Source organism: Gymnoscopelus braueri (assembly GCF_963280865.1).
Source record: "Gymnoscopelus braueri genome assembly, chromosome: 14".
Taxonomy (NCBI): Eukaryota; Metazoa; Chordata; class Actinopteri; order Myctophiformes; family Myctophidae; genus Gymnoscopelus; species Gymnoscopelus braueri.
In genome coordinates this window covers 29,250,605-29,270,706 of record NC_137619.1, presented here as the reverse complement: position 1 = coordinate 29,270,706, position 20,102 = coordinate 29,250,605, and the positions used below count along the sequence as shown (strand labels likewise).

The 20,102-nt window shown below is 43.0% G+C and overlaps 1 protein-coding gene across 1 annotated transcript; it reads left to right on the top strand.

The window, feature by feature from the left end:
• Positions 1-281: 281 nt before the first annotated feature.
• Positions 282-1,103, top strand: olig3 (oligodendrocyte transcription factor 3; the record flags this gene model as incomplete). Its single annotated transcript, XM_080449657.1, has 1 exon — positions 282-1,103. The coding sequence occupies one exon, from the start codon at positions 282-284 to the stop codon at positions 1,101-1,103; it is 822 nt and encodes a 273-aa protein (XP_080305783.1).
• Positions 1,104-20,102: the final 18,999 nt, after the last annotated feature.

Below are 20,102 nucleotides of genomic sequence, written 5' to 3'. Positions count from 1 at the left end.
AGAGACTGCAGCTAGACGCACCAACCACAGACAGGGAGAGTAAAGCAGCGATCCGAAGTGTTAACTGTTGCCATAACAAAGCAACGTGGGACAGTGCACAGGCTACGGGACACACGGACAACATCAGGTGACCAAAACAAGTGACTTAAAGCTCCAGAGAGAGAGAGAGAGAGAGAGAGCGAGTAAAGGAGAGAGAGAGAGAGGAAAAAGAGAGAGAGAGAGAAGGGAGGAAGCAAAGCAGCGACCTCCTCCAAAAACGTCGGAAACGAACCATCATAAAGATGCATTCAGACTCCAGCACCAGCAGCAGAGCCTCCTCGCCGGACATGGACGACATGTTCATCCGTGAGCATCACCACCACCATCACCACCACCTGGGCTCCTCCGTGTCCTCCTCCACGCAGAGCGGCCAGAAGACGAGCGGCGGCGGCGGCGAGCAGCACCTGTCACGGTCCTCCTCCTCCGACAAGTCGAGCGGCGGCGGCAGCAACAAGTACAAGCTGAAGAAGCAGGTGTCGGAGCAGGAGGTCCAGACGCTGCGCCTCAAGATCAACGGCCGGGAGCGCAAGCGCATGCACGACCTGAACCTGGCCATGGACGGCCTGCGGGAGGTCATGCCCTACGCGCACGGGCCCTCCGTGAGGAAGCTGTCCAAGATCGCCACGCTGCTGCTGGCCCGGAACTACATCCTGATGCTCAACAGCTCCCTGGACGAGATGAAGCGGCTGGTGGGGGAGATCTACGGCGGCGGGCACCACTCGGCGTTCCACTGCGGGACCGGCACCGGGAGCCCCGGGGTGCACCACCACCCGTCCGTGCACCCTCTCCTCGGGAGCGCACTCTCCTCCTCGTCCGCTTCCTCCGGGCTGCCGGGGCTCGCGTCCATCCGAGCGGCGCCCCACCACTCTCTGATGAAGGCTGCCGTGCCCCCCCTGGGCACGGGGGGCTTCGGGCACTGGGCCGGTGTCGGTCTGCCGTGTCCTTGCCCCATCTGCCAGATGCCTCCTCCTCCGCCACACATCCCCATCTCCGCCGGCCTCACGAGACTTCACGCGGAGACCTTCACCGAGAAACAGATTAAAGACGTGATCGCGATGAAATGACTATGAGACACTCACGCACTGTGCATGGGACTGAGGCGTAGCGTATGTCGTTCTCAAAGTTTTTCATGTCAGGACCCCAAAATGTATATGTATCTGGCCGCGGACCCCCATCTGAAAAGGTTTTGCTATTGACCCCCAGGAAGAGAAGATTTACGTAAAAAGAAGATCAAAATTATTCAGAATCTTCAAACATTTTCGACATTTTCCCAAAAATGGCAGATGTAGGCTACAAGCTTGCACGAAGTGACGCGCTGTGAGCTTGTAGGCCTACATCTGCTATTTTTGAATAGCCAAATAGCTAAAAATGATTGTGAACACATTTTGCTGGGGACCCCTGGGGGTCCCCGGACCACACTTTGAGAACCACTGGATAGAGGCTACCAGTGGTTCTCAAACGTTTTAATTTCAAGGGCCCCTTTAACTCAGAGAATCCATATTATGGTTCCATTTGTATACACTCTCAGAGTTACAGACCTGTAAGGGTCCATTTGGAACACCCCTCAAGGAACCCTAAGGGTCCCTGGACCATACTTTGAGAACCACTGGCATATTATGTCAATAATGTAAATAGAGAATTCTGGGGCATGAGGATGAATAACATGGCCTTATATTGGTGCATGCGTTTGTTTTTGTCTGTTTTCTTGTTCAGTTTATATGAGAAAAGTTTATTTAACTTCCTTGTAACAAGGACTTCGTCTAAGAAAAAAAAGACTCCAGTTTCCAGTTAAAAGTTTAGCTGGTCCCTCAGTGTCATGTAATGGAAATGTCAACTTTACTTTGAAGCTGTTTCGTTTTTTCTTTTCGTTTTTTTCGCCCTTTTTTAGCAGTTTGGACTAACTAAAAGTCTAACCGAGCACAGTGGTTCTCAAACCTTTTCAGGTCGCGACCCACCCCCCCCAAATAATCATATTTGAACTGGGGACCCCCCAGATAAATATTGTGAAAATAGCAGATACAAGCTCACACAAGCCTCGCGTTAAGGCATTGTGAGCTTGTAGATTGGCTATTTTCAAATGTTTTGCCTCTTTCTTATATTATTTGACAATTTGGCCAATGTTTGACCAGTTTTTATTGTATAGTTTGTTGATTACTTTTGATGCTGTAATGGTAAAAAAAAAAAAATAGGTGTCCACAGATGTCACTTCGCTGTCATGTGGGGGACCCCCTGGGGGTCCCGACCCACAGGTTGAGAACCACTGATCTAGCACAAAATGCGGATGTGAAAAGAGGAGGTGGTTGCATGAATGCTTAGATTTGTTTTTGTTTATTAATCAGGCATCATTTTGTGAAAACGAAGAATGCTCTCTATAGCTGTGCCTTGTACCAAGGATTTTAAAGTCGAGTTCTACAGTGTATGAAAATCACGTATTTGAGTAAAAAAGCAAATTAAGAAAAAAGCAATGGACTTTGATGATGACACCACTGACTGAATTCGGGGAGAACATGATTTCTATTAGACCTGTTCTAATTTTGTGGCGTTATTGTATGTCCGTTATTATGTCTGATTCTGCTGATTCGTTCGCATGATGATGATGGTGATGAAGGGTTTGTCGCTATAGAAAGCAGGCATAGCCTTACATCACAGCATGATTGTTTTTGCTGGACAGAATTTGTTATGCCCAGAGACCCAGTGTCTTTATTTTTGTACATTGTTGATGACTGATGAAAATATTTATTATCGCCCATGCAGCGTCCCTGGATTACATTTCAATAAAACCCAAATAATGAACAAATATATCCTCTTTCTTCCTTTCCTCATTATATGAACATATATTGGGTTTTGGTTGCAACACAAGCTGTCAGAAACATGGAAAGAAAGCGAGTTTGAAGACAAACTACTGAATATCATAAGCGACAGGCATGTGATTTTAAACTGTCCTCAGTCAAAATGCTATTTTCCGTGAATTTATTTGAGAAGTAAAGTAAAGTTATGAAAACTAATTTTGAAATGTGCATGAAATGCATGCATTTAATTTTTTTTAATTATTATATATTATATACTATTGTTACTTTTGTTTTGCAATTAATTACACCTGCTATATTAAACTTTCTGAACCCAGTTTTAAAAACCAATTAAAAGCCACACTAATTAAATTTGATTTTAATTAAATTAGCTATTTTATTTGATAAGACGATGCTATTTTTTTAAACTGGCAAATAACTTGTAAAATCAAACTACTATATTAAGAGGAGAATAGAATAGATAGACTACAATAATATTTGATAGCCTACAAAACTCTTCAAATTAACGTGAAAAACTAAACAAAACGAATATATCCAAACTATATTAAAGTTTTGATCCTCCTATTTATAAAGTTACAAATGCCCATGTGACAGTTAGCATCTATAGGCCTATAGCTTATTTAATCCACATCTGTCCAAATATAAGGATCATTATCCCCTGTCTAGCATTTTTTAAAGTCTTTTCCTCCTGTAGTCTATACATAATATAAAAGCCTATGCTAAATTAAGCATTAATTAAGAGTAGATAGCCCTATATGTGTTTTACATGCAGCAGGCAGGCCTATATAAATAAAGTTAGTTGATGTAGAGGTGCATCGAAACAGTTGTAAAGTGAAGATTATTTAAAATACAGGACAAAATAATTGCGATAGTTAAGAAGGGGATAATTTCAGAATTAAGGCTCAGCTGAATAATAGTTGACTGTGATCCGTCTTGGGAGCAGAACAGTTTGTTAGACCCGTGGGTCCCTCGGGGTTCTCCCCGTCTCATCTCCTCTCGGCGCCGGTCCCCGGACCCCCGGCAGTAACAGAATGTATGTTTGTGGAGATTACAAGTTAATTGTTCACGAGGGACCGTGGAAAAGGACTCACATCACAGAAAGGCGTCGGGATTACAGGCTACTAAATGCAGAAGATTATACATTCAGACACACCATTCTTGCCGCATGCAAATGAGCCCCCTGCTTTAAAAAAAAAAAGAAACCTTTTGTAACTTTTCTCTTTTGGAGGGAAAAACACGAGTTCTGCTGTGTTTGGCTCTGAGTTGGAAACAGAGAGAATGGAGGAAAGAGCTCGTTGTACACTTTGTCTTTAGAGGAATGAGGATACAACGGTTACGGGTTAGCTCGTCTGTTCTGTTCAGTCTGACAGATGGGATGTAAATAGCGGGTAGGCTAATAGAAGGTCTTTTAACCATGGATGTTGTCGGGGGAAGCCGGCGGTTAGCTGGTTAATAGTCATGAGATGGGGGTAATTACTTAAGGTCTATTATGCACTGGTTTAAAAAAAAGAAATGGACTCCTCAATGAGACGAGAAATACTTATTAATTCTTGTTAATTAGCAACTGGGTGAAGGAGGGGAGACGACGAATACCATGACGCTCGCCCCAAAACACAGTCGCCCCGGGGCAAATCCGGCGGTAGGCCTATTCACCTGGTATTACTAAACGTAACCTCAGTAAACTATATGCCTAACCCTGACCTTATATTCCTAAACTTAAAGGGGAAATCCACCCATTTTCAATATTTAACTATGTCATTAATATAGCATAAAGGAGTTGTGTGGAAATAAGAAAAAATTTTAAAAAAAATTAACATTGCAAAAAAATTTAACATTGCAAAAAAATTAACATTGCAAATTACACCATGATGAGTCATCACAGTGTAATTTGCAATGTTAATTTTTTTGCAATGTTACATTTTTTTGCAATGTTAATTTTTTTTTTAATTTTTTCTTATTTCCACACAACTCCTTTATGCTATATTAATGACATAGTTAAATATTGAAAATGGGTGGATTTCCCCTTTAACCTCAGTAAAACGGTGCCAAAACCTAACCTTATTCCTAGACTTACCCTAAGTAAAACTATGGCCCTAAACTTATTTCTAACCTTATCCTCACCCCCAAAAATTGGGGTGAGCATGTTTTGGGGTGAGTCTTCCGGTTACCAAGACGACTGGCCCTTAAAAACTGTCACTGGCTTCTTTCAAAACAGGCCTGAAAATCCATCTATCAGGAGACCACGAGGGGAGGTAAACTACATTTTCCCAAAGAAAGGAGGTGACATTCACTGCCAACATTTTCCCCCTTTCTCCTTTGTACATATAGTGTTTTATATTTTTGGATGATATATTATTGTGTTGATGAATTGAATAATTAGGACCACAATGGAATGGAAGTCCCCAGGTCTTTTTTTGTGTTATCCTTTTAGCCTAAATGTCTGACTGTACCTCATGCTGTTTAAATTTCTGACTAATAAAGTATTCAATCAATCAATCAATCAAAATACAAATATTTTAGGTCTATTCTTAAATGTGAACATGACCCACGGTTTTATTTCACCATCTGTACAGGGGCCACAGGCAGATCTAATGTTAACACCACGGGGGAACCAAAACAGTAGGCTATACAGGTTATACAAAATATGTAATTATTCATAGGCTGTCTTGCATATTCGGCTAGCCATATAGAACTCATATACAGTTGGGTATTTCATGTTGAATAATAACATAACATGAATAGCCAACATGTTGCCAACATCGCCCCTGAAAAAATAAAGGCTGTTTTGGTTTTGAAACCAATTAAGTGTGACTGATGGACTTCCATCACTTCTCTTCTTTAAGGCGTGACAAAACGACATGGTTCTCCATAGAGCACACACCTGTTACTGTGGGACACTCAAGGTTTATCACTGCTTTGTTAAAGGGTCATTTCACACTCTCTCTAGTCTCCCTCTGTCTCTCTCTCTCTCTCTCTCTCTCTCTCTCTCTCTCTCTCTCTCTCACACACACCCACCCACAGACACACACACACACACACCCACACCCACACACACACAACACCGCTGTTAACAGGATAACAATGTGCTGAAAGGCATTCAAAAATGTCAAACACAAAATGCACAATTTGCACATTTAAATACATACCGCATATTTTTGGGGGGCTACTGACAGATGCTTAAGAAAACGGTCATAGGTTTTCCAGAGCTTAATGTTCAAGCTGTAAATAAGATAATATGATTATTACAAACAGGACATTTAAACCTTTTATAACTCTCACCAATCACATATTGCTTATTAGTGCATTCTGGAGAGTTCTGTAAATAAACATCTTGGTGTGAAAGTATTTGTCTATGCAGTGTTTTATTTGCTTGCTGCATCACTGACGCTGTCTTTAAGCCGCGGGCCATGGCGTGCACTCTGTGTTCAGGGCCAATATGCCTGGGGGCAGCAATTGAAAATAAATTTCAGTTGAATAAGGGGCAGTGGCCACATCAGCCGAGCTTCTGCTAGAACAAAAGCAGTTGAGGGGATAACTTATTGACTGGGCTGACAGCCTGAATGAAGCTGATTATAACCGCCTGGTCGTTCTGCGTGTGTGTGTGTGTGTGTGTGTGTGTGTGTGTGTGTGTGTGTGTGTGTGTGCTGTGGTCTTGTTGGGTGCAGCAGGTGCAGGGGCCACCCCTTCATGCACTCTCTTCTCCTGTCTCCGTGGTTGTGGCCCTCAGGGAAAGCCTCGGGCCACCCCAGCCCCCTTGCCCTGTCCTCAGCTGATTCCACAGACTAACGTTTAGCCCATACTGCCAAAACAGAAAGCATATTTCCATCATAAGAGTGTTTTGCCATCGCCATTAGCGACAGCGCTCATTTGCATGTTAATTGTGCAGTTAGAGAGGTGCTGTTGACACTTCCCTTTGTCCATTATACGGTCGGGGGAAGTGAGAGGATGGGGCCCAACAATGCCATCCGTGTGGGTTATTGTTTTGGGTCTGGACATATCATCTACTATTATGGGTTTTCCAAACATAATAGAAAAGACATATAAACAAAGTTAAGTTCACCAGTCTAAAGAGTGGTAAGCTTTTGTTACTGATTTCTTTGTCTCTTTGATCAGTACAATCACATTTAAATGAGTCAATTATCTAAAAATAATGATAAAAGAAAGCATGACACAGGTTTACTCAAATTTAACTGCAACTGAGAATTTTGAAAAATACCAGCATTTTATGTGAAAAGTGAGTCAAGAAAAGAACAATCATGACCACGGACGGTGAAATTAATTTATACATTTTTCCAGTGTACAAATGTAACCAAATGGATCCTAAGGGTTAATTTGGTTAAATTTGTACACTGGATAAATAGACATCTGTACAATCTGAGATAAATTAGCTGTCTTACAGTGTGTGCATGCACTGTACATTGAGTCTGTCCCATTTCTTCAGTTTCCCACAGAAAACTATATACTGCATAGAAAAGAAAGAAGAAAAAAACAGGACATAATCTTGTACATGCTACTGTAATGTAAAATCAGTGAAATAGAGTACATAGGCCTTGTCTTCCAAATATGTTCTACAAATGTAGAGGATGTGCTCAGTTGTCAAATACTTTACTGATCCTCATGGTAAAAATGTCATCACGCATCCATATCGCGGTCAATTATTGAGGAGAACATTGTCCCATACCTTGGCATATTTATGATTTATTTAATCTGAAGATCATGGTCATTCAATGTTGTTTACAATAGTCTTGACAGTCCAGAGTGACAAAACGTTAGTATGATCAATACATCTTGATGCTGAGCAAGAGCACTGTGCAAGACATTCTTTTCTGAAAACTTCAGATTTGGAATGAAAAAATTGGTTCTCAAGATCAACGTGGGAATGGCAAAGCTTCTTGGACTTCATGTGGCCAAGCTATGATCATATGACTTATCTATGACGTATGACTCAAAATTTGGGCAGGTTTCAGCCCAATCTCCCCGTTGATGTCCATTATAAAATTGAATTAATATTTAAAATGTAAAAAACGTGAAAAAAAGAGGTGCTAATTTGGCAGTGTGCACAAGAAATTTGACAGATACAGACAGACCCTCTTACAGACAGCTAGCCTCCTACAGCACACATACAGTGGGCCATCACTGCAGACTGCAGAGTGCAAACCAGATAAGAGATATAAAGTGTGTGTGTGTCTGTGTATGTGTGTGCGGTCGTGCTTGCGTATGTGTGAGGCTGAGTGTGCGTGTCTATGTCTGTGCATGTGTGTCAGCAGTAATGTCCTCCTACGGTGACTGACAGATGGCGTTCAGCGTTTGGCCGTAAATGTGCTCTCTGAGTGTTTGTCTGTGTGCCAGTCGCCTGGAGTTTGGAGACTCCCCGTGAGAGCCTAACTGTCCTGACACTGCTCAAAACCAACTGTCCGTGATTGTCAGCCGCGGGTGAACCACAGCACGCACAGAGTGCATGTGCGTGCATGTGAGTGTGCTTACTAGACGGTATACTGGCTGTTGTCCATCTTGTTCTCAACTGATGGTTAGACTGTCAACTATGAATTAACCACAGTGCATGTGTTCAAAATAATTCAACATGAACGCGTAGTGTATCTGCGCAATGCCATACACAGTCAAATCCTCACCGTTAATTCAACTCTTAGAGTACAAATGGAACATATAAAGTGAATGTTTGTGCGCATTTACTTGATATACTCAGTTACAAATTGATAAATTAACATAAACGTACATTTTGCCCTGTACCATGCATTTACAGTATTTGCATTTCTAGGTGTGTAAATATTTACATTATGTCCATATAGTGTGCAGTGTTTTTAAGAGGGTGTTTGTGTGTGTGTGGAGGGTGTGTTTGTTTCTGTGTGTGTGTGTGTGTGTGTGTGTGTGTGTGTGTGTGTGTGTGTGTGTGTGTGTGTGTGTGTGTGTGTGTGTACTGCAGCCCTCAGGCACACTGACTATACAGGAACAGACCAGGGGACCATACTGTATTATGTTAATAGGAGAGATATTATAGAATCTATGTAAATCACTGGTCTACACATGCTACAAATGAGGAACCACTTTCCAAACAGGATGACCTGCAGGAGTGATTTATACTTAGATGCCAAAGTCTTGCGTGCGACACAATGTCAGCTTGTAGATCAGCTATTTTCGATGCAAGACTCCGGCACGTAACCGAGTATAACTCAGGCTTTACTGGAAAGAGAGGTTAACCACTTAAGCCCTTTTCTGACGCATCATGACACATTGTGAGCATGTAGATTTTCGATGGGGGATTTTTTCCATTTAAAAAAAAGATTCACCGATAATGGGCATGCTTAAAATTAGGGATGCCACAGGGAAATAAAGGCAATAGGAGGAAAGAGAACAAATAAGAACATTAGAGGAGTGAGAGGAGAGAGTGGTAGACATGTATAGGCTACATTATGGGGATGGCCCAAACACAGAGAAATCTGGAGAGTTATTTTAATACTTTGGAATTTCACAGCGCAATAGCAGGGGAGCAGAGTGATTAAGACAGACGAGATTCTTGGACGCAGTTGAAACTGACGAGAACAGTGTGTCCTGTGTATTTTATTTTAATTTTTGGTACGATTCACTGTGTGTGTATGTGTGTCTTTTGTGTGTCTCGATATGTGTACATGTGTTTCCCTGTCTGGTAGTGGGTGTCTGATTTTGTGTGTGTGTGTGTGTGTGTGTGTGTGTGTGTGTGTGTGTGTGTGTGTGTGTGTGTGTGTGTGTGTGTGTGTGTGTGTGTGTGTGTGAGTGTGTGTGTGTGTGTGTGTGTGTGTAAATGTGTGCCAGCTCTGGGCCTGGCAGAGCACTGGGTGACAGTCGCCTCTCAGCAGGAATAGCTGAGCGACAAAGTGAAACATGGTCATGAGCAGAGAGAGCAACGATTGAAGCCAAGAACAGACAACACAGATAGAGAGATCACACCCTGCCTCGTACAATCCATCCCAAATGAAATAAACAGGTTTGATAAGATCCCTCCTGCATGGGCTGAGCATAATGAGAACATAAACAAAGGTTTGACAATTAGCTGAAAGCGTGTGTGCGGGTAAGCTTTTTTTTTTGGAAGGCAAAATGACACCCTTCTGTAGTCAAGGCAACATGTTTAAACTCAACATGTTTAAACTTCTCTGCCCTTCTCCCATTTGCTGTGATGCTGTCAGGTCTCCACTTTACTTTCACACAACCTGTGACCTTGGAGAGAGGTAGTTCTATGTACTGAAGGCTCAGCCTACATTTTCCATGAGGTGTAAGCCTAGAAAACTGTTTTGGTGTCCATAAAACATCTAGTAACTCATCTATACTGACGTATGTGAACATTAATGCTACACAATTAGCAGCCCAAACAAGTAACTGCATTATTATCATATTTGAAATTGGTTAAATATTTAAAACGAACTGAGCTTTTGGAGCATCACACTCAACTTACTTTCAGATTCGTTCATTTGCGGCTGAGTTGAGAAGAGCCGCAGGGAATTTATCTTACGCCTCTGTTGGCAGCAGCATTAAAACAGACATTACATCTCTCCAGCCCTGTGATACTGTATGCTGATTGGCATCAGTGTACACAGTTACTCACACAGTATACACACACACACTGGCTATCCTGTTTCTCCTTTCCCTTCTATTATGCATCATTTGGCTAATACACAGGCTAATACACACATACACCTCTCCACTCTTTCCCTGTCCAGATGTTAGACTCATTCCACCTACCAGCAGCAGTGGGGGAAACTAAATTTAAAACTTTGAAATAATTACAGAGCATCTCTTTAATTTGAGTTATCTCCAACACTACCTTTCATCATCTCAAAAGTGGGGAAATAAAAAGCCCAGTCGCAATCAACGACTAAGACTTTGTGCTTCTCAAGTTCCTCCAAACGTCTGAAAAGCGTTTCATTATGTCCTCTCGGGTCCATCCCTCTGTCCGTGAGTTGGCAGCCATCTAGAACCCAGGCGTTAGCCTGCTACCTAGCCCGGTCCGTGGGTTGGCAGCGATGATAAGGCAGCCATTAGCCCCTCTCCCTTTGGCATGGGTGCAGCTGGCATGGCAGGGCCTCATTGATGGTGCTGCCAGGCAGACTCCGTCACAGTTGGTGATTTTGATCAATATCAACGTAAACAACACCCAGACAGCTTGTGAGAGAACAAACAAACATGTAAATAACACGTCAACACACTGACAAGCTGGACAGTGCAGTTTTTAGTGGAGTGGACAGGGAGATGCATTAAAGACTACATTTTTGCCCAACAGTACATTGATTTAATTTGTTTTTGTGTGGCTAGCTAGTGCCCAGTATCAAAGGTTTTATTATGGAGAGTGGGCAGTCAGTTTTAATACAAATGTGTATATTTAGATCAAATTATATACCTTGCACCATAAGTTTGTGTTTCATCATGATATTGAAATGTTGTCTGCTAAAATAGCACTTTATTGCCAATAACTTTGTTATCTTTATTCTCTCCTTTAACCAACCCTAGTGTCCGTATCCTGGGCATGTCATAATAGACAAACATTCGGTGAAAGTAGACAAAGAGATTTGGTGTTGAGGTAAAAAAGAAGGGGACCAAGTACAGACCCCCTGGGGGACCCTGGTCAATACCCACTTCAATTTAAAAGGATGCCCTGCCCTCATTACTTGGCACAGAAAGTAATAATGTAACTAAATAAGTAATGTACCTTTTAATTAAGTAATATGTAATATATTATATTTGAAAAGTTACTTCCCCAAAACTGGGCACTGAAGGACGACAGTTGCATGAGTAAAGCCCAGTCGTACAACAGCATCACAGACCGAAAATAGCCGATCTATAAGCTCACAACGTGTCGCATCCGTGACACAGTGTGAGCTTATAGATCTGCCATTTCTTCAGCATAAATTAGGCATAAGGCAGGGCTCATGTGTGTCTGGACCACTCAACCATCAACGATATAATCAATTTGAACTGAGATCTAGAACTGATATTCAGATGGGAAGCCATCTTCATCAAGGCAATTGTCTCTGGTAATAATGCTAAGTAAGCAGTGAGTGACTTTTCTTCCAGGAAAGATGGGTTTCCTGGGGGATAGTAGAGGAAACTTTCCTCTGCATTCTACTGGCTCAGATGAACAAAGGAGCTTGTTGCATCCTTGTGACGTCATACAGTAGATTTCAAGCTAATTTGTTACCTTCATCCCCTCATCATCATCGCTAATTATTTACAGCGTGGCTCTGAAAGAGGCTACGCCGTCTATAAGAGGGTCTGTCTGTCCATCTGCCCGGGGCTAATCTTGCAAACCACTGGACCAATCAACATTTTCAGTATACACCGTCACCAGGTTAACATAGATAGAATCTCACTAGTTTTTATTCACATAATGTATACTTCAATGGGGCTCGCCTCGGATTGCCCAAATTTGGACATGGATGACGCCATCGACTAGACTCTGTCAGAGTCAATCTGTCTTTAAGGAAGTGAATGGCAGTCAAATCGGATTGATAACCGTGCCTTAATATGGAGTCATACATCATAGATACGTCATAGACGACTGGCGTCATAGACTGGCCACATGAAGTGTGAGTTCCACGTGAAGCCACATCGTTATTGGACCCAGTCTTGTTCATCTCTTCCTCAACTAACTAACTTTACTAAACACCAGGTTTACCAAAACAATTGAATCTAGCACAAAGAGCTTTCCTTCTGATCTAGTGATATGTTACTTTGTTGAAACCTAGCCCCGGCCAGTCCTGTCCGGCTCAGCTTGGCATGGCTCAGCAGTGTGAACACGGTTCGGGTGTAAAGGAGAAAACAGACTAGCAAAGCACGGTTCTAATTATAAACAGGCATTATCATGGGTGTGAAACCAGAAGTGACAGCAGCAGTGGTCATCCACACACACACACACACACACACACACACACACACACACACACACACAAAATCAGACACACACACACACACACACACACACACACACACACACACACACACACACACACACACACACACACACACACACACACACACACACACACACACACACACACACACACACACACACACACACACACACACACACACACACACACACACACACACACACACACACACACACACACACACAGCGTGCGTATGGGCCAGAGTCATCATATGGACAAATCACAACTGCTCTGGCTCAGTAATGTCTGGCAGATGTTAACGCTTTGTACCTAATGACTCCCCTGAGGCCTCACCCATTCAGATAGGACACACTGCTATGCTGGGGGATGCGTGTGTGTGTGTGTGTGTGTGTGTGTGTGTGTGTGTGTGTGTGTGTGTGTGTGTGTGTGTGTGTGTGTGTGTGTGTGTGTGTGTGTGTGTGTGTGTGTGTGTGTGTGTGTGTGTGTGTGTGTGTGCACGCGCGCGTGTGTGCTTGTGTGTGTGGGCCGCTGTTAATCCTTAAATGTCCTTAAACCTTAATTGGTTCTATGATTCTGTAATGTAGAAATAATGTAGAAGTAGAACACTTCCATTCTAATAAAGAATTTGAAGGACCATGCCAGTGGTATTGCATGTTTAGCCTATATTGGCTATGACTCTCGGTATACTTTACATCACTGCCAAATTTTCCAAAGCATACCATAGCTATTTTTAATTCTGCTTAAACTTTTCGGGGAAGCCTTTGGTTTCCATTAATTTTGAAAATCTATGAAAATCTATTTGCAGAGATTTTAAACTTGATTGAGATTGTAAAAATTACGTTATCATTGCACATTGAATGCCAATCGCGTAGATCTACGCGAACTTATTTAAAGCCGCAGCGTGCCAATCGCGTAGATCTACGCAAACCGCCGATTCGCGTTGATTTTTCCCCAGGTGCACTTTCGGAATTTTTGATCCATTTCCGGTTCCGGTTTGAAGACCGGAAACAGAATTATTAGGGTTCCGTTTTTTTCGATCGTATCCGCTTCCTGTCTGGGATCCTGTCTAAAACTCGATTTTCTCGATTGTTGTTTTTCTCCTCGCTGATCACTGTCTAGCGTTCACACGCTGTATCTTCAAGATGGCGGCTCGGATTTGGAAAAGGTTTTCGCTGGCTGTTTCACACAGATCCCCTGTGTGTTTAGAACCAAATGAACGCGCACTTTTAACTTATTTAGCGAGGTCTGTGGCGACATGAAAAAAACAAAAAAACAACAATAAAACGCTGGCACTGGTGAGTACATTATGATATTAACCTCTGGCATGGAATGTGTAAGTTAAAACAGTTGAAAGCAAAGATTGATTTGAGAAATCAAGCTGAATATAGTCTATAAACCTAGCCATTGTTTATAAACTATAAACAGTGGATATGAGACATATGTACAGCCTATCAACAATGCATGTGTGAGAGAATATAAGTGAGTCTTGTGTGTTCAGTAGTGTACAGCCCAGTAGTCCATGTGCAAGTGTGTCAGAGTCAAGCAGGAGTCAGTGATCCTAAAGAACAGAACATATGGGAGGTCAGGCTTGGTTGTGGAACTTGATGGCTACTGGAATGTCCAGGTTGCTTTGTGATGTGTCAAAGGAGGATGGGTCATAGAGCACATTATAGAAGGGGATGAGAGGGGTTCATCAGGATAGCATCCAGCTGCTTCCTCATCCTCTCCTCTGCGACCACATCCAGACTATCCAGTTTACCTCCAACTATGGAGCTATCCTTTTTCACCAGCTTCTTTAGTTTGTTGGCATTCCTTGTGTTGAAGTTACCCCCCAACAAACCACCATCAAAAAGAAGACACTTCTAAAAGCTGGAAGAACATCTGCAGCAGCCTGTAGAGGGCCTCAGAGTGAGTTGGACTGAGTTGTCAGTCAAGTCCAGTTTATTGTTCATGTGTATTCCCAGGAACTTCGAGGTGTCCACCATCTCCACCTCCTACCCTCAGATAGTAATGGGAGTCGGGGGCCTATTTGTGCCCCTCCGGCAGTCCACCACCAGCTTCTTGGTGTTTCCAATGTTGAAGGTAGAGGTGATTGTTGACTCACACCCTATGAAGCTCTCCACCAGGGCTCTGTACTCCTCTTCATTGTCATCCATAATGCTGCTTACAATGGAGGACTCATCTGAGCACTTTTGCAGGTGGCATGTACCCGGGTTGAACTGGACGTCAGAGGTGTAGATTGTGAACATGAAAGGTGACAGCACAGTTCCTTGGTGAGCGCCGGTGTTGCTCGAAAGCACAAGTGACAGGCGCTGGAGAGGTTTCAAGAACATGATTCTCATGGTGCTGCGCGGCATCTCCGGGTGAGTGCAAGCTCTGTGGAGCAGTGAAATTATACCATCATCTACACCAATGTTTGTCTGGTATATCAACTGCAGGGGGTTCAGGGAGTCGCTCACCTTCAGGTGCTGCAGGACCAGTCTCTCAAAGAGGTGTAGATGGCTGCACTGGAGCTAGAGGAGGGGGGAGGAGAGGTATGCTACCTCTTTCCAGAAAATACCTGGGTGTGCTTTGGAAAATGATAGGCGGTAAAGTAAAGTATATCGTTACATGTACTGTAGTCAGTGGGCTAAACATAAAATACAACCAGGGGAGGGTGTGCTAAAATGTGGGAATGCGCGTGTGTGTGTGTGTGTGTGTGTGTGTGTGTGTGTGTGTGTGTGTGAGAAAGAGAGAGAGAGAGAGGATGTAATCACTTTGTAATTACAGTAACTCGCACTGAACTTCTTTGTACTTTAATATAGACTATAGAGACGGGTACCTTTCTATAAAACATCTAAAGCACAAATTCAAAACAGCATTATTGTTCAGGCAAAAACACAGATGCAATAGTCAATAAGCTGACAACAAGACAAAAACACTAATACACACATAAAGAATTCACTTTGTGTGAGGGAGTGGGAAATGGTTTACAGGGACCTCTTGCCCATGTCATAAAAGCAGCAGTACTCCAGTTTGCTGGATTGCGTATGGCGGCAGCAGCAGATGCTGTCCTAATGGCCGCTGGATGCTGCTGTGGAAGCTAGCAGCTGGTAGCCATGACACTAACGACCACCAGGGAGAGAGAACCATGCTATCCACCAACCAGTTCCAACACTCCATCTCAGTGTTTTAGCTGAATTGTCCAGTCACACAAGACAAGGGTACAATTTGCATTGGATGTGACAAATATGGCATTTCTGGCTTGCAAGAAGCTGAAGTTTTTTTTTCTTTTTGAGGGGGTGTAGATGGGATGAATCTGGCATCAACCCTAGATTCAGTTCACAATCTTCTGAGATTCAGTGCTGCTGGTTTGTTACTGTGGCGAGAGCTCCTGCAGTATTAACAATCATGAATGAAGAATGGACTTTCCTCTTGTAAGAAGGTTTTACTATTTAATTGTACATGGCACAATCCTAGTGTTAATGTAACACACAGAGAGTGTGAATTTTCTTTGTGTTAAATGTTAAAGCTCTATATTTTTTATTGTAATCATTGCTAAAGAGTTATTTGTTCAATAACAGGGGTCTCCCTGTCTCTCCATTTCTTTAAATAAACAATAAAATAATTTTCAGGTGGGTCACCAAAGTTCATCCAATCAGGAAAGAGAACTTCTTTATCAGCTTACATTTTACATTGTTTCAACTCCAATTGTGACTGATCATTTATTTATTTCATCACTTACAATGTCATGTGCTTATGAGTTCTCTTACCTGAGAGCATGAAATTGGTATCCTGACCTGAAAACGCATTTTATGTTTATTAAAGAGCTGGAGCTGGAGCTATTCAACACTTAAAAAGATAACTCACAACCACTTTACGTGAGTAATTGTGGTTTATACTTTTAACGTAACTGCTTATAAAAGTGTACATGTGTACAAACAGGCACAGAAGAGACCACACGATTTCCTGGTGGTCCTTGGTGGTTAAAACCGGATTGTAGGTTCCACATCTAGATAAGAAGGAAACATGCTAGATAAGTAGGAAACATACTAGATTAAAAGGAAATATGGTAAGAGGAGTGATAATGCAGGTATACAGTACGTGAGATGACCAATAAAGGGTATGGTAGGAAGGAAAAAATCGGCCAACTAAGTTTACAATAATATACTACATAAGTTATATTAAAAATACATAACATAACATGGGGTGACTAAGAGTAATAAGAGACAGCATATACTGCGCGTGCACACACACACACACACACACACACACACACACACACACACACACACACACACACACACACACACACACACACACACACACACACACACACACACACACACACACACACACACACACACACACACACACACACACACAGTATAGAGAACAGTTTAGAGAAAACAATACTAGTGTATGTATAGCAATAAAAGCTGAGCTCTTTTTATGTGCCTGTACAGTTATTTCACTGCCTGCAATGTTACTACCTGCTGTCTTGTTGTGCATGTGACAATAAATCACTTTGAAAGAAACAGCACAGGACTTTAAAGGGAACTTGTGTTACTAACACAAGCTTATTTCAGCACAGGACAAATTTGAAAGAAATGGCAGCATGTTGCCAAAACAGTGTATAATAAACTACTGAAAGATACATACAATATAACACAAAGTCTCAGCGGTTTAAAACAGTTGAGGGAACAATTGTACATATAATGTTGTCTAATTAAAGCCTAAACCACTATGGAGACTGTAGGTCTCTCTCTCTCTCTCTCTGTATCCTCTGCAACCCCCACTCTCCATTTCTCTGCGGTGAGGGTCCTCCCCGACCCCATGCCTCCTTTCTTTCCCTCCTCCATCATATCTCCCTCTTAATGCAGGAAATGGCAGCGCCACATCCCCACTGTTGCTTGCTGACCACCCCTGCACCCACCCCCACCCCATGAGCCGCCACTCATGCCCCCCCCCCCCTCACCGCCTCACTCTGTCTGTCCGTCAGACAGGAAGACCCCCTTTCCCTTCCATCTGTTATCTCCGCCTGCCCCATGGGCAGTGTTGCCAGATTTTGTGAGAGAAATAAGCAACCAGGTCTAGGAAAACAAGCCCAAAAGAAGCGACTAGGCTACATAACCACTTTAAACCTATACTGTGCATAGGCTATACATCGGCTATTTGAAAATAGTCGATCTATAAGCTATGCGATGCGTTGTGAGCTTGTATATCTGCCATTTTCAAAACATCTTTTGAAACTCCACAAATCTGTGACGGGGCTACCTGGCACAAAACATTTTCAGATTGGAGTTAGGGACAAATACATATTAATTTGGGGGTCCATGACATGGAAATATTTGAGAACCACTGGTTTAAATAATAATAATACAAATTATTAAATAAATAAAGCAAACCCAAATAAGCATTCTACACTTTAGAAACAAGCCCAACAAAAACGCAGACAGAAAAACAAAGCCCAAAGTCACTTATAACAAGGGGACATGGCAACACTGCCCCATGGGTGCTGGCAGCGGGCTGGAGATCTGAAGGGGCTGTCTGTGGGCTTAGTCATCCCATTAGAAGGCTATTAACGGTCCCCAGGTTCTCCACTGTGCCCCACTGGAGAGACATGCATGTCAATACCTGCATGTGAACCCACTGCCCCTTCCCTGCCTGGCCCATAAGACAACACTGCATAGACCTCCTGTCAACACGGTGAGGACCTCCTGTCACCTCCTCTCACTGTTGTACTGACGGGACAATGCAGAATTACATTAACAATACCCAGTTTCTAAAGGCACACTTCCATGTCCTGTTGGTGTCTTTAATAACATCAGTTGTCTCTTGGAATCACATCAGGTCTACAGGCCCTACAGCACGGTGCTTCCTCGGATAAGCTGAGAGAGAGAAAGGGGGAGAGAGAGAGAGAGAGAGAGAGAGAGAGAGAGAGAGAGAGAGAGAGAGAGAGAGAGAGAGAGAGAGAGAGAGACAAGCAAAAGATGGGCAAGTCAAAGACAGACAAAGTTGGGGTTTGTTGGTTGATTAGAGGAGGAGATGCATATTTGATAACAAACTGCAAGCAGGGTTTTGGACAATAAGACAAAAGCTACTATATGAAACGTTTTTCACCTCCCTCTCCCCTTTCCATCAGCTTACTAAAGTTAGTCATAGAATAAGCAAAACTTTTTTACAGTCAATTTGAGGGGTAACTGTAACTTGGTGGGTAGAGAGGCAGTCTGGTATTCAGAAGGTCACCGGCTAGGCCCCTGGTCTGTCCAGTAAGCGTATCGAAGTGTCCCTGAGCAAGACACTTAACCACTAACAGCTCCCAGAGTGCTCATCATAACCATCTGAGCAGCCTTCAGCTGGGTGAAGCTGAAATGGAATGTCCCCCCTCAGGATTAATAAAGCCACCCTCCCAACTACCTCTTCTTGTTGAGGAAGTATCAACTCCATGGACATAAAATGTATTGATATACTGGTTAAATTTTAAATGCTATTCTTTCACTCAGTCAGCACTACCACTCAGATCCCTTCAAATTCAGCCATCCAGACCATTGGTTCTCAAAGTGGGGTTCGGGTACCCCCAGGGGTCCTTGGAGGGGTACCAGGGGGTCCCCAGCAAAATGTGTTAATATAGTGTCACAATCATTTTAACCACTTTAACCATATTTTATAGTTGGATATACAAAAATGGCAGATATACAAGCTCATAGTATGGCAAAAAATCGTGAAAATATGATATCTTTTTAAAGTGAACATTTGTAACTCAAATCTTTGCTTCTGGGGATCCCTGGAACTAAATATTTTGAGATGGGGCTCCACGGCCAAATAAATATAATTTTGAGGGTCCTTGACATGAAAAAGTTTGAGAACCACTGATCCAGACTACCAATCAGAGCCAGTTTCTCTTCTTATCTGTCACACAACCAGGAAGTGTAAAACAAACATGTCGTGTGTGTGTGTGTGTGTGTGTGTGTCCATCTGTCTTGATGTTAGCAGAGAATAGAGGTCTGTTTCCTCATTAGCAGCTTATTAACAGGCAGGGCTCAGCAGAGAGCACTCTCCCCAGAGCACCAGGGGCCTAGGGGGGCCATTCGAATCCCAGTGAGAGCTTTGTCTCCGGCCCCTGGCCCCAAGACCAACCCTCTGTCCCCCTGCCTGGGGGACACTGTGTTATGCATGGAGGGGACAGTGAGAGCCAGAAGAGAGGGATGGAGAGGGGAGGAGAAAAGGAGGGATAGAGCGGGATGGAGATGGAAGAGAGGGAGAGTTGACTTGAGGTCATCCATCAAACCTGCTGTCAATGCTCCGACGTCCTGGGGAGATCACTGTCACTTCTTGACAGAGAGAGAGAGAGAGAGAGAGAGAGAGAGAGAGAGAGAGA